This window comes from Pongo abelii, chromosome 12 (assembly GCF_028885655.2).
Source record: "Pongo abelii isolate AG06213 chromosome 12, NHGRI_mPonAbe1-v2.0_pri, whole genome shotgun sequence".
Classification (NCBI taxonomy): Eukaryota; Metazoa; Chordata; class Mammalia; order Primates; family Hominidae; genus Pongo; species Pongo abelii.
In genome coordinates this window covers 77,426,133-77,440,835 of record NC_071997.2, presented here as the reverse complement: position 1 = coordinate 77,440,835, position 14,703 = coordinate 77,426,133, and the positions used below count along the sequence as shown (strand labels likewise).

The 14,703-nt window shown below is 43.2% G+C and overlaps 2 protein-coding genes across 15 annotated transcripts in view; one reads left to right on the top strand and one right to left on the bottom strand.

The window, feature by feature from the left end:
* EML6 (EMAP like 6) overlaps positions 1-9,840 on the top strand; it is a 259,228-nt gene extending 249,388 nt beyond the window's left edge. For 2 of the 6 annotated variants that reach the window (XR_008522134.2, XR_008522133.2), the window contains 8 exons: positions 369-557; positions 1,829-2,001; positions 2,413-2,575; positions 4,840-4,943; positions 5,964-6,117; positions 6,497-6,597; positions 7,895-8,119; positions 8,487-9,840. Coding sequence is in view for 4 of the 6 variants with exons in the window: in XM_054547544.2 (XP_054403519.1) it covers positions 369-557; positions 1,829-2,001; positions 2,413-2,575; positions 4,840-4,943; positions 5,964-6,336 (1,002 nt within the window). In the remaining 2 variants the exon portion in view is untranslated. Of the gene's footprint in view, positions 1-368; positions 558-1,828; positions 2,002-2,412; positions 2,576-4,839; positions 4,944-5,963; positions 6,598-7,894 lie in introns of those variants that run through there. The other 4 variants (XM_024242556.3, XM_054547546.2, XM_054547544.2 and 1 more) reach the window with 3 other exon arrangements.
* Positions 9,841-10,008: 168 nt separating this feature from the next.
* Positions 10,009-14,703, bottom strand: part of RTN4 (reticulon 4) — a 179,664-nt gene continuing 174,969 nt past the window's right edge. For all 9 annotated transcript variants that reach the window (XM_063713267.1, XM_054546298.1, XM_054546333.1 and 6 more), the window contains 4 exons: positions 12,477-12,546; positions 11,583-11,629; positions 11,351-11,409; positions 10,009-10,999 (listed from right to left, as the gene is read on the bottom strand). In XM_063713267.1, the coding sequence (XP_063569337.1) occupies positions 10,957-10,999; positions 11,351-11,409; positions 11,583-11,629; positions 12,477-12,546 (219 nt within the window). In that variant the 3' untranslated portion in view covers positions 10,009-10,956. The remainder of the gene's footprint in view (positions 11,000-11,350; positions 11,410-11,582; positions 11,630-12,476; positions 12,547-14,703) is intronic.

Genomic DNA, 14,703 nt, shown 5'->3' with positions numbered 1-14,703 from the left:
TGCCGTCATCATGGCTCACTGCAACCTCAAATTCGTGGGCTCAAGCAATCCCCAAGTAGTGGTGTTTTAAATTTTTTTAATTGTGGCCAAATATACATAAAATTGACCATTTTGACCATTTGTAAATATACAATTCAGTGGCATTAGGTGCATTCACATGTTGTGCAGCCACCACCACCATCCACAGAACTTCTCTTGCAAAACTGTAACTGTACCCACTGAACACTGACTCCCCTGTCCCCCACCCCCATTCACCGGCAGTCATCATTCTACTTTCTGTCTCCATGAATTTGTCTACTGTAGATACCTCATATGAGTGCAGTCATACAGTATTTGTCCTTTTTCTAATAGTGTTTCAATTACAACAGGGAAAAATCTTAGTGGGAACCAAAGACGGAGAAATAATTGAAGTTGGTGAAAAAAATGCTGCTTCTAACATCCTGATTGATGGCCACATGGAAGGGGAGATCTGGGGCCTGGCCACTCACCCTTCCAAGGACCTCTTCATCTCTGCCAGCAACGATGGCACAGCCCGGATCTGGGACCTGGCTGACAAGGTGAGGCCGACTCTGCCCAAACTCAGATGCCCAGGAGTGGGCTGCGCGGCGGTGGGAGCTGAGCGAGGAGAGGCCCAGCCAGCATCATGGCAGAGATGGGGATGGGGCCAGATGGGAAATCGAGTTAGAAAACCTAACAATAAAAGAAGCCCCACTCACCACACCCCGTCTAAACAATATAATTGAGAACGATTATTCTGTTGTCATGAAAGAATCCACGAAACTAAAAATATAGAGACAAATCATGTTTTCCCTGGATGAGAAGACTAAAAATGATTTAAAATGTCAAATGTTCCGAAATGGGCCTAATGTATTTCTGTCAAAACCCCAACAAGGTTTCTCTTAGAGCTTGGGAAAGCAATGTTGAAGTTCATCTGGAGTAAAACTGAAATAGCAAGGAGTGGCTGGGCCCAGCGGGGTGGGTGGGAGGGAACAAAGAGTTCTTGCCAATCCTCATGCCTTATCCAGTGTTAAAACAAGTACTCAAGTTCGACTAATTAAAATACTTGGTTTCATTTTAAAATGGCTGGTAAGTGTTTGTTGTATTTTTAGTGTCAGAGTCACAGAATAGACAGGTAAAATCCTGCGTATGGTTGTTAGACTCTTAAGTTAGTTTCTGTAATTATTTATTAAACATTATTAGCAACAGCTGTCACTACTTGACTACCTACATAACACCAGCTGCTTCATGGACATGATCAGTGCCTACAATAACCTTGCAAAACCCTTATTAACATTGCTATTAGTAAAAATAGAGAAAGTGAGATGTAATTTACCCAAACACACCCAGCTAGTAAGTGACAGGGCCAGGATTCAGAATTTGAACTAGCAGAGGCAGAAGCTCACACTCTTTCCCCTAAAGAAGAGGTTGGCAATCTACAGTTAAAGGCCAGATCGGGCCTGTGGCCTGTTTCTACAAGTCCAGCTGCCCTCATCTATTCAGGTACTGAGGCTGTCTTGTGCTACAGTGGCAAAGGTGAGTAGTTGGGACAGAGACTACGGCCCACAGAGTCTAAAGTGGGTGCTACCTAATCATTTACAGAAAAAGTTTGGCAGCCCATGCCCTAAAACTTGTTGTCCCCCAAGCTGCTCTAATCAAGACATACAGCCCTCCGCAGTTATTCAGGGACATTTACTCTAAGAAGCAAGAGATTTCGTGGCCTGCAGTGGCTGCGAGGGCAGCCTGACTTCTCTGGCCTGGTGCACAATGTCTCCTGGAGACCAGCTGAGGGGGCCAAGGGCTCAGGTGACTTTCCTTTGCATCAATGTAGAAGCTGTTAAACAAGGTGAGCTTGGGCCACGCGGCCAGGTGTGCAGCCTACAGCCCTGATGGGGAGATGGTGGCCATTGGCATGAAGAATGGAGAGTTTGTCATCTTGTTGGTGAACAGCCTGAAAGTTTGGGGGAAAAAGCGAGACCGGAAATCTGCTATCCAAGATATCAGGTACCTAAGTGGGTGGTCTGGGCATGGAGGAGAAAGACAAGCATTCTGCTTACCAGTGGTTCCCATTCCAGCCACGGCTGGAATAAAGAACTCATTTGTGAGAGGGTCACTTTCAACAAGCCACCTATGAAAGAATACCTTCTCCCACTCTCACTCAGACAAATCTTTGCTAATTTCCATAAAAGTGTGGTTAAAATTACTTGTAAATGTCATTCTACATATTTCCCAGGGATTCGATCCAGATAAATTGTTGAATTCCATAGAATGCCAGGAGAGGCTGACCACATGTGAGTCACAAGGGCGGCTCTCATTGCCTTTGAGCCTGGAAGGCCTGTCACAGACCAGCCTTCATGCCTGACCAGCCCCAAACAGCCCTCCTCATGGACCCTGCTCTTGGATTGCTTTTTCTAGAATCAGCCCAGACAACCGATTCTTAGCCGTTGGTTCTTCTGAACACACAGTTGACTTCTATGACCTCACTCAGGGCACAAATCTGAACCGCATTGGCTACTGCAAAGATATCCCAAGCTTTGTCATTCAGATGGATTTTTCTGCGGATGGCAAATACATTCAGGTATGCTTGGGGTTTACTTATATCTGGGGCAACCAATAATAACAGCAATAATAACAATGGCCTATATTAATCAGGTCCTTACTGTGTGCCAGACAGTGTGCTAACTCACTCTTCACCAGAACTCCTTAAGTAGTTACTTTTTCCATATTTTATAAATGTAGAAACACAGGCTTAGAGAATTTAAGAACGTTGAGGAAATAGAATTTAAAATAATAAAGAGTAAGAAAAGCAGGAAACACAAGCCCTAATCATCTTTAATCTGCCCCTCACCACCTCTTCAGAGTTTCCTGATTTCTAGTTTTCTGGGACTACACCTAAGCCTTGTGCCACTTCCGGTATTTATTCATGTCATTTCCAAACTCTGCTGGGTAGAATGGCCCCTCCATACATGGGCCCTGGACTCCAGCCAGTGGGCCTGCAGTGAAAGCTCATCCCTGGGTCCCAGGGGAACTGACCGGTGGAGGGGAGGGAGAGGGTTCCACTGCTGGGACTGATCCCTAAAAACAGAATGATTTCTCCAGCACTCAACAAATCTGCGTTTGTGAGCTGGCCTGGAGCTGGATATTCACTGCAAAAGGAGAGAGGATGTATTTATTCATTCAACTATTTGCTGAACCGGGCACTGCGCTAGACTTTTACATGGACAAAATGAGACTGGTCCCGTAACCACCCAAGGGGTTCACCTTGCCCGCTGCCTAGACAGAGCCGATTCCCAAGACAGGGGAATTGCAATAGAGAAAGAGTAATTCACACAGAGCTGGCTATGCTGGAGACCAGAGTTTTATTATTACTCAAATTGGTCTCCCTGAGCATTCGGGAAGCAGAGTTGTTAAGGATAATTTGGTGGGTGGGGGGAAGCCAGTGAACCAGGAGTGCTAATTGGTCAGAGATGAAATCATAGGGAGTGAAGCTGTCTTCCTGCACTGAGTCACTTCCTGAGTGGGGGCCACAAGATCAGATGAGCCAGTGTATTGATCTGGGTGGGGCCAGCTGATCCATCAAGTGCAGGGTCTGCAAAATATCTCAAGCACTGAATTTAGGAGCAGTTTGAGGGTCAGAATCTTGTAGCCTCCAGCTACATGACTCCTAAACCATAATTTCTAATCTTTTGGCTAATGTTAATCCTACAAACGCAGTCTAGTCCCCAGGCAAGAAGGAGATCTGCTTTGGGAAAGGGCTACTACCGTAGTCTTTGTTTAAACCATAAACTATAAACTTTCTCCCAAAGTTAGTTCAGCCTACATCCAGGAATGAACAAGGACAGCATGGAGGTTAGAAGCAAGATGGAGCCAGTTAAGTTAGATCTCTTTCACTGTCTCAATCATAATTCTGCAAAGGCAGTTTCAGTCCCTGCTTCCTGGAGCTTGCTCTGTAACAGAGAAGACAAGCACTAAACAGACAATCACAAAATATAAATATAATTACAAATTGTGATTATGTGCCAAGAAGGAAAAGTACAGCATTCCGGGGAGCATGTAACGAGGTGCTGAATTTAGATGCACTTCCTCTCAGCAAGAGATATTTAAGCTGAGGTCTGCAGGGTGTGTAGGTGTTAGCCAACAGAGAGGTGGGAACATCGTTCCAGGCCATCTGCATGAAAGCCCTGAGGCAGGAAAGAGCTCAGCTTCCCAGCTCATTCCAGGAGAGGCACTGCAGGGAGAGAGGAAGCTGAACAGGAAGGCAGCAGCCATTCACTGCAAATGTCGTGATGGTAGGAAAAATGGTCTGTTTCCTTTAGAAGACTCCCAGAGCACCGAGGTTCAGGTTCTAGACACCTCAGAGATCACCTGTGTCAGCCACTGTCCATGAGAAACCTGCCTTACCTCTGTACCAAAGGTTCTTGGTTTCCTGAGAACTGGGATTCCTGTGTATCAGAAACACCTGGCGGCTTTGTTACAGCAGGGATTGCTGGGCCCCACCCTTTCAGTGTCTGTCTGGGTAGGTTTGGGGTGGGGCCCAAAAATTTGCATTTCTAACAGATTTCTAGATGCAGCTGAGGTTGCTGGTCAGGAACCACACTCAGATAACCGCTGTCTTAGGACTCTGGAAAATAGCAAGAAAATGGATGAGAAGAAAGATGGGAAAATGGCCTGCTGGTGTTGTCATGGGCTGGCCATAGGCTTTGCAGCCTGGAGCTGAGCTTGGGTTTGGAGAAAAGCCCTAGGGATGCAGAGGCTGGGCAGTGTTCTGGGAAACTGCACCCAAAGGGAGTCTGTGGGACTGAGAAAGAACGTTGATGAACATGGCTTCCCTTCTACCTACAGGTGTCAACAGGTGCCTATAAGCGCCAGGTACATGAGGTCCCCCTGGGGAAGCAGGTAACGGAAGCCATGGTCATTGAGAAGATCACCTGGGCCTCCTGGACAAGGTGACTGACTGGAAGAAAAAACTTGAGGAAAAGGTCACAAGGGAGTCTCTTGTCTCACTCAGGCTCAGCCTCCAAGTTTGTGCAGGATCTGAAGAAGCTGAGAAATGGAGCTGTCTTTTCTTTTGGGGGTGAGGGTGGGAGGCTTCTTGGCACTAGTTTAGGTCACTGGCTTTGATCTGACCCAGGTTTTTGAAATGCGAAGTCCCTCTTTTTGTGTAATTTCTTCTACAAGTCTCCAACCCCTTCCAGCAAGTTCAACAGGAAACCATCTCCCGTCTCTTGGCCAATCCTAGTGCACAGTGAGGCCTCCATTCGCTAGAGGAAGGGAGTGGGAGGGTCAGACCCCTGCTTAGCAGGATGAGAAACAGTGGCTAATTCATGGGAAAAGAGACCATTTAGCCTGTGAGTTGAAAGGAACCCCTGCTGTTCTCCCCAAAACACACATATTCAAGGGGACCACGGGGAACAGGGAGGGAATCAAAGATGGGGGTAACTTTTGTTTTTGGAGTGTAGGGGACTGAGGCAGAGGGGGAACAGTAAGAGCTGGCACAAATGTACAGAGGGGAAGGGGACAGATGCTTTCATGCCAGGAGAGCCACATGGCTGTATTGAATTATATAAAACAGCACCAGGGACCAGTTTCATGGAATACAATTTTTCCAGAGACCAGGTGGGGGGTGGGGTTTTGGGATGAAACTGTTCCACCTCATAAGGAGCTTGCAACCTAGATCCCTCGCATGCTTAGTTCACAATAGAGTTCGCACTCCTATGAGACTCTAATGCTGCGGCAGATCTGACGGGAGGCGGAGCTCAGGTGGTAATGCTCCGCCACCACTGCTCACCACCTGCCCTGCGGCCAGTTCCTAACAGGCCGTGTACCAGTACCGGTCCGTGGCCTGGCTGTTGGGGACCCCTGATGTTAAACATCCCTCTCTTCCTTATCCCTGGGAGGTGATAACTGACTGCAAGAAGCTTCGCCGTGACTTCCTTCTATCCTAACCCCTCTTTCTGTTGGAACAGTGTCCTGGGAGATGAAGTCATTGGAATCTGGCCACGAAATGCAGACAAGGCTGATGTCAACTGCGCATGCGTGACCCATGCTGGCCTGAACATTGTCACAGGAGATGACTTTGGGCTGGTGAAGCTCTTTGATTTTCCGTGCACAGAAAAATTTGTGAGTCTTCCTCAGAGTAACCTCCCTGCAGGTTCTCTGTTTGGCCGTCTGCAGGAGATAGGGGCCACGTCTAGATGGCCCTCTTGGAGACACAGAGAAACCCTGTCCCGGTACTGTGGAAGTATGGCAATGAGTTTTGCACCTCCTGGAGGGGCAGTCCTGGAAGCCAGAAGGGAGGATGGAGGGTGGATACAGTGGCCGGAAGTGCGGCAAGGATGAGAGGCAGGAAAGTCAGCCAAAGGCTGGCTAATAGATGAGTCCAGACCAAATGGGAGTCCCCAGTGAAGGAAGGTTCTGGGAGCAGCAGTGCTGGAAGTAGTCTGTGGTTGCTGAGAGGAGCCAGGGTCTCTTAGCTGTCTCCATTCACTTTTGCTCACAGGCCAAACATAAGCGATACTTTGGTCACTCGGCTCACGTGACGAACATCCGTTTCTCTTATGATGACAAGTATGTGGTCAGCACTGGAGGAGACGACTGCAGGTACTAACCTAGCTGACCCAGTTCTTACTCCCCAGGCCTGGCCAGCTCTCCCTCCCCATCTCAGGCATCCCGTGGGTCAGCCTCTCCCAGGGGCATGGGGAGGGCTGATGTGGGGCTAATCAACAGGAAATTCCATGAGTCCTCATGAAGGCAAGTACGTTCCAAGATAAGGCATTTACTCTTTGGTGACTGTCAACCCAATGGTTTTGACTGGAGCTGTCCTGGGATGGCATGGGCATGTGATAGCTACTCTGGGCACTGCTGGGGGAAAGGGACTGGTGGATGAGACCCGAGATGTCTGATTTGAGTAGAAGCTCTTGGCAGCCCATGGGCTGTTGTGCATAATCAGGAGGTTAGAATGGAAATTCATCCATATGTCCTTTTAAGAACTCCCAGTAGATCACCAGTGTTGGGAATTTCTTTCTTTAGAGTATAGAGGAACAGGACTAGGTCATTCTAACTCACTCAGCTTCCCCATTTCTGATGAGCTTCAACGTAGCATGAATACTGGGTTCTATTCGGCCCAAGCAAAACTCCTGAGGGGATAAAGATGAAATACAAGCATTCTGATACTTCTAGTGGTCTGAGTTAGGTTGTAAGAAAGGCACCTATAAAGAATTTCAACCCACTTCCCACTCAGAAGCACTGTGTATTTCTCATGGCCTGCCTGGGAGCACCCATCTCCAGCCTGCTGTGCTGGCTACTTCTGGCACTTACAGCCCTTGAGATAGTACTGACAGCAGCTCCCTGTGGAGTGCAAACACCCGTTCAAAGCAGCACCAACCCAATTGTGAACAAGCTAGGAGTAAGAGACATAAATGAATTGGTCACCCCAATGCAGGGGATACAGACTTGTTTTAATATAAAAAAGACTTAGAAGTGACCTTAACCGTGCAGGGCTTGTAGGCCTTTGTAGGCATGGGAGCATGCTGTGATCCCCTGGTTCTGTGCTAAACACTCAAAAGGTTCTCTGACTCAAGTGGAGTTGATAAACCTTTTCAATAGTAACAGGAGAGAGTGTGATATCAAAGTGCCAAAAGTCCTCACGGGCCAACATTTAGCACAGACATTCAAACTGCTGAAAGAACCAAACAGAACTCAACTGAAAAAACAGACCTTTTAAAAAAAGCAATATATCTTAATTTGGTGGCAAGATCCCTGCTTTACCTTTTGAAGTCAAAATGTTCAATACGTCACCCGAGCTTGACTTTTGAGCACTTGGCAAGATTGTTTTTTGCCACTTGACACAAGTATGATGTCCAGCTATGCAAAATGACTGTTTGATCTGCCTTTTCAGTGTATTTGTGTGGCGATGTCTGTAAAATGCCAGAAGCCTCTTATGTTATTGCTGCTGCTGCTACCAGCCAGCAACTGCAGAGGCCATGCTGAGGTGCCTCCTTGCCACCAGCCGTTGGGAAATGCCTACCATGCTGCCCCGGACGCACAAGCTCAAAACGCTGCGGAAGTTACAAAACTGCTCCCATAATCTGGACTCTCCAAAACTGTGCTGCCACGAAGGAAGGTCAAGTTGTAAAATGTTAAGACTGCTTGCCTCTGTTCCTGAGACTAAACACTATACATACTAACTACATTGACAAAGAAATCCTATCTGATAATGTAGCCCGCTGACAAATTTTGAAGCCTCGGTTACCCTAACCAATATGTAGCTTTTAATTTGCATCAAAACTTTTACAAAGATGTTTTGCTATTGTTTCTATATACTTCAAGAATGTTCATTTTTACAAATAAGTTGAACAAGACAGCCTAAGTTAGATGCACCGAAGTACTAGAAATATTGCTAGCCTCTGTTCTCCAGTTTAGCTTTCAAAACCAAATGAGCCATGTATAAAGGAGTTGAGAAACTTAATTTTTTAATGTTTCATTTGCAGAGTTTTATATCCATTAAGTGCCTTTGAAAGTTTCCAGTTGTGTGGGCTGCTGTCTCACCTCCCACCAGTTTCTCCTTTCTCCATATGGTGCTAAAACTTCAAAGCTGAGGAGGGCTGCAGGACCCTTAGCAGATTCAGTGTGTCACCCTTGTTCTGCGTTCATGCCAAGGCTTCCTAAATGAAAGACACCGGTTACCTGCTATGGGAAGGTGAGCAGCAAAGGAACTGAGGTTCGGGAAAGGGTAGAGTTATGGGTTTTCATTGTTTCATGCCAAACCCACAAAATCCAAAATAGAATTCAAGTTAAACAAACTTCTACTACAAAATGGAAGGGGAAAAAGGCTCAGGAAGGTCCAGGAGAATGAGCTGACTTATCTCGTTAAATCTTAAGATAAATGAGGTAACCCAAGGCTGCACCTTGGTGTGCCACCCTGGTACACCAGGAGTTGAGGTGACTTCATTGATTGCTTCAGGCGAACTATATAGGTCAAGTCCAGATGATAAAAAAATATCTGCAGAACAAATTGTAAACCCAAGGAATAGCTGGTAAATCAAAATTATAAAGTGAGTTAGAGTTCCTTGGAGTTGGTTGTATGACAGAATATGACTTGGACAATCTTTGCCAGAAGCCATCCGTAAGCCCCTCAGTCACACTTTCCATGTAGCTGACCAGTGACTACAGGATGTGGCTGACAGTGCTCACTGAAAGGAGAGTTGGTGAGGGACTGGTGGTTCTGAGCACACAGACACCTATTAGTCCTTCCGGTCAGTGAATGAAAATTTTAGACCTACAGTTACTGGCTACTTGCATTTGTCAGTTTAGAGAAAAGGTAAAATGAGGCATTTTCAATTAAAGAATAGACTAACATGTACCACAGAAGTGCTTCAGCATTCTAAATGGATTAGATCACTCATTAAGCTATTTTTATATGCCAATTTACTAATGCCTTACATCAATCCACTAATAGGTTGTTGGGCCCACAGTAGAGTCCCTATGCAGTCCCAATTCTGTTTTCTGTAACCATGTGACTGGTGATGCAGAGTGATAACCATGTCTGCCTATATTGTACTAGACTCTTCATGCTGATCGTATCTTGCATTGAAATAACCATGTGGAAGAACAATGAATCGATTAATGATGACATGTACAACCATATTTAAAGAGCAATAGTGTCCATGTGTCATGAAAAACTTATTTATTTGTAAACGTTTATATGGTATGATTTTATGTATGTTCATAAATCCTGCGCTGTATATGTTAAAATATTGGTGCATGAATTTATTTTCAAAGTATAAAACACATCACTTAAACATTTTATGTGTCAAATAAATAAAATTTGATTATGTAAACACATTTGTTGACTTTTGTTTCCACAGTAAACAAACAGCTGCACCATCAGCTGAAAAAACCCTTCTAAAAGCACAAGCTACCCATTCACTGGTTGAAGCAAAAAGCAAAGTTTACCCACTGTGTGCATTTTTAATCTGCTGCAATTTCATGAAATGAAAATACCAAAGCACATTTTAAGTCTATAAGCTTTATTGATACTTTGCTTTTACAGTTCACAATGCATTCCACAGATTTAGTTCAGTACAGCTTAAACCACAATGGTATAAATCTTCATTTTGTAATTTCTTGCATAACAATGTTTGATATTTGCAAACAACATTTTTGGAAGCATTAGATTCAGTCCATAGATTGAGTCTGTGACAAAATTAACTACAGTAAGTCTGTGCAATGAAATTTATGTTGGAGTTCTATGTGTGTGGCATTTCATGTTGAAAACAGATGGTAGTGCTCCTAGAAATATATCTTCTTTTTCTAGCTTATGTGCTTTGGAACTACACATGTATAACCAATGACTGACTCTGAAATATCAAGCACTGTGGGGTGGCTGGAAGGTAAAGGTCTAAGCTTTGTGAAACACTATATATATACAATCTATATTTACTTATATTGGCAATTAATATAACAGTAAAAGTCACAATACACCTAGAACATACCAGAAAAGCAAGCTTTGTCATTCCTGCTTTACCGGTATGATCTCGTCTAAACATTTCAGAAAATCTGCATCAATCTACACGGACCATACACAGTGCACAAACTGAAAAGGGCTTTTTTTTTTTTTTCTAGCTCCACCATCTCTGCAACTTGCCAAGATGCAGCAAGACTACCTGCAACAAAGTAAAATATACAGGTTTTTTATTCCACCAGTGCCTCAGATAGGAAAAAGATATGATTACAGTTTAAATCCATACATAGCAGCTTACAATACTTAAGATGATGAACACACGGCAGTCAAGACAGGTAATTTTTCCTCACAACAGTGCATGGCTAAAAAATAAAGATCTAACAACGATCTGTGAAACTGCACTGCAATGTCAAGGTTCGTTCTTCCCTGACCCTCCCCGTATAATCAAATGAATATCCCCTTTAAAGATGAACTCCTACTAATTATTTTGGGCGTTTTCATTCAGCTTTGCGCTTCAATCCAGGGATTTTCGCTTGGATTCTGAAAATGAAAAAGTCAATGTAAATATCAATTTTGTTTGCTGCTGCTTAAAATACCATCTTCCAAGAACTACGTTATTCAGCTAATACAAGAAATGAAATCCTTAAAGCTGCCTAATTCTAAGCTATAATTTTGCCACTTTGGCCTCATGAATTAGATTTAAACAAAGCCTTAAACACATAATAAACCCAGAAATGAATGGTCCAAATGTTAGAAAAACAATCTTTTGGCAACTCTGAAGTCACACTTAAGGTCTGATAGAGATTTGTTACTCATTATGCCTGCAATATGAAAATACTGTTCTCACAATCCATTATCCTAGTAAAAACACTGCATATTTTAAATACTTACTTAGCCATAGCATCTTTAACATTCTTATTTGCAAGTCCTAGATAATGATCTATCTGTGCCTGAAAGAGAGGTATAAAGGAATTATTACTGCTGCTAAAGAATCTTATTAACCACTACTATGTGTCAAGCTAAAAGCTTAAGAAACCATCACATTTCTCATTTTTATAAGACATTGAAAATGGGCACTAATACATTCGTAAATCTATTCTGAAGTCAGCAGTTAGGAAATTACCTGATGCCGTTCATAAATAACAGGAACACTGAAGAGTGAAATGAGAGCTGAAAAGGGAAATATACAACTTTTCAAAAAGACTGGAATGATTTGGGAGGAATAAACACTCAAAAAACTGTTAAACTGGCAACTCAAGATAACCAAGCAGTGTTCCTAATGAATGAATAAAAACACAAGGATCTCCGGATGCATCTGCTGTTGAGGAGCCACTCCAGAGGAATGAATGAACTGTGTGAGGCTGCAGTTATTAATTAGAGCTAGGAACCATTTCTAGCTTCAAATCATATCATTTCTAGCTTCAAATCATATCACAGATTTCATAAAATACAGGTATCCCTGGTTAGATTTATGACTGCACCATCATATAAGGCCACCCTTTATCTGGTTTATCACTGTTAGTAGGAGCTGTCTTCAGCAACTAAGGTAGCATTTCAATAAACCGGGAAGCAGTATCACCAACTTATTTAAAGAGAATACAACCTCAAACTTACTTTGAGATGGAGTTTCACTCTTGTTGCCCAAGCTGGAGTGTAATGGCGCCATCTCGGCTCACTGCAACCCCCACCTCTTGGGCTCAAGTGATTCTCCTGCCTCAGCCTCCGGAGTAGCTGGGATTACAGGCGTGCGCCACCAAGCCCGGCTAATTTTTTGTATTTTTAGTAGAAATGGGGTTTCAACATGTTAGCCAGGCTGGTCTCGAACTCCTGGCCCCAGGTGATCCGCCCACCTCGGCCTCCCAAAGTGCTGGGATTACAGGCGTGAGCTACCACACCCGGCCCAAATTTTCATCCTCCACTTTTCATACAATGAGAATATTCTCCACTAAAATGTCTAAGCTCCTGGCACACATCTTTTTTCCAGCAATTTTTCATCCCAATGGCTTTGTAGACTTACCCAAAATCAGTAGCGTCAGACCATTAAACAAGGCACCAACATAGGTAAATACCCACATCAACACTGCAAACTATAAGAAAATAACATTAGCCCATTATAAACAAAATTCAAGTAAAGTTTCTTAATTATGCTTTCAAAAGCATCCCATCTAAATGCCTACCTACAAAAGGCATACAACTTGAAGACTGGGGAAAGTACCATGAACAGTTCACTATTAAGTCGCCAGTCTCAATTATGAATTTCAGAATCCTAAAATAAATAATAGATTTGACCCATTTTCTCTGGACTACACTACCAAGTAGTTGATTCTGCTGAGATCAGAAAATATACCAAGGGTGCATCTTACCCCTCCAGCACTAACAATATTTAGCTTTTAAATGGGAAGACTGGAAAGGTGTTATGAGAAATGTCTATTAAAATTGATTTCAAAGTATGAACTAGTAGAGTGCTTGAAGATATATGAGCTGAATAATTCAGACATTAGTATCTCAGCTGATAAGCAATAATTGGGCAAAGAGTACTTATCAGGGAAATTATGTTTCAGGTACCAAAAATATCACCTCTAGCCTTTGAAGGATCAGGCACAAAGTCACTCTGAATTTTGTTAAACATTGGTCATCATCAATTCCTTTGCTTTCTAATTCAAGGCCATCATGTGTATGTCTGGCAATCACTTTGACCTATTTAGTAGGTAACAAACACGATGCCACCAGCTACAGTGATTATTTAGGCTTATATAACAGTATAAATGAAAAGGGGAGTAGTAGAGCACCCCCATTATCTAAAGCAGGGATCAGCAAACTTTCTCTGTGAAGAGCTAGACAGTAAAATTTTAGGTTTTATGGGCCACATAGGGTCTGTATCTCATATTATTCTTTGTTGTTTTCATCTTATAACCCTTTAAAAATGTACACCACCCACTCTTAGCTCCCACACTATACAAAAACAGGCCGTGGCCCAAACAAACAGTGGTTTGCTAACCCTTGATCTAAAGCATATCTTTCTCCATGTATTAAATGAACTCTGACTGAATGCTTACTGACCATTAATTAAGCAGTCAAACATTAGTAAGCATACTTATTACAGCTTAGGAAGACACTTTGGATGACTCTACCAAGCAACAGTTCTACAAATAGCAACACTCTGGTCACCCTAAATGAATTTAACTAATGTTCAAGTCAGTAAATATCAGGCATTCTTAATATCTGTCAATTGAAAAAAAAATTTTTTAAGCTGCCCTATTCTTAGCAATTGCTATTGGAACCCCTGGTAGAAAGGTTTGAAGGATGACTTCAGTTAGTAAGGCTTTTCTCTCACAGTTTTATAGACTCCTATTGCTGAAGCTAAATATAACTTTTGCACTTGAGCAAGTTTACTATAGAGCAAGAGAGTTATTTTTATCCATCACTGTCCACAAGTCTAAAGGGAAAAGTGTTGACCTTCCACATTTTAGAAGAAATTACTCTAGCAACAAAGATGCTCTTAACATGACAGAAGATAGTAACCAACACAAGCTAAAATAACTCCTTATTTGGTCATTACAGTCACTGACAAGGCTTCACTCCAAGTCCACAGGGGAAAAGCCCAAGACTTCACACCTGAGCCACTGAAGGGGCTCAAATGTCACTTGCCTCTTTGAGAACACTTCCTGAAAGCCAGGCTATCCCCAAGACAAAGAGAAGAACAGAAGGAGGTCTCAAATGTCCTTAGGGCCAGGCAGGTGACATACAGGTATGTGAGAGGCTGGGAGAGAATTGAGGCACACAGTGATATGCATTCTTCCTCTCAAAGGGACACAACCCTGCTCCATATGCTGTGGCCATGCAAATATTCTAGGCCAGTGTTGCCAGAAATGTATACTTTTGTGTGCTATCATATAATTTTTAAATGTTGCAGCTATGTTGAGAAAATTGAACACTTCGGGGGCCCAAAACAACAATAGCGGGTAAGTGTATCCAGGGAACACACCATCAGGAGAGAAATGGGTGGCAGCAACAACTAACCTAGAGAGTAACCATTATTAATGGGAATCCATCACAAATGATGGATTTGTAACATGGCAGGAATAAAGTCAATAAACACTTTAAAGAAGCAAACAGGCTGCTCTCATTTTGGACTTAAATTCTATGCAATTCCATGGCAAATACTTTGCAACATCATAGCCAATACTTATTAACTGAAGAGGTCAAAGCTTATCTTTCCATTGCACAGTAACGAGACTGGAGGA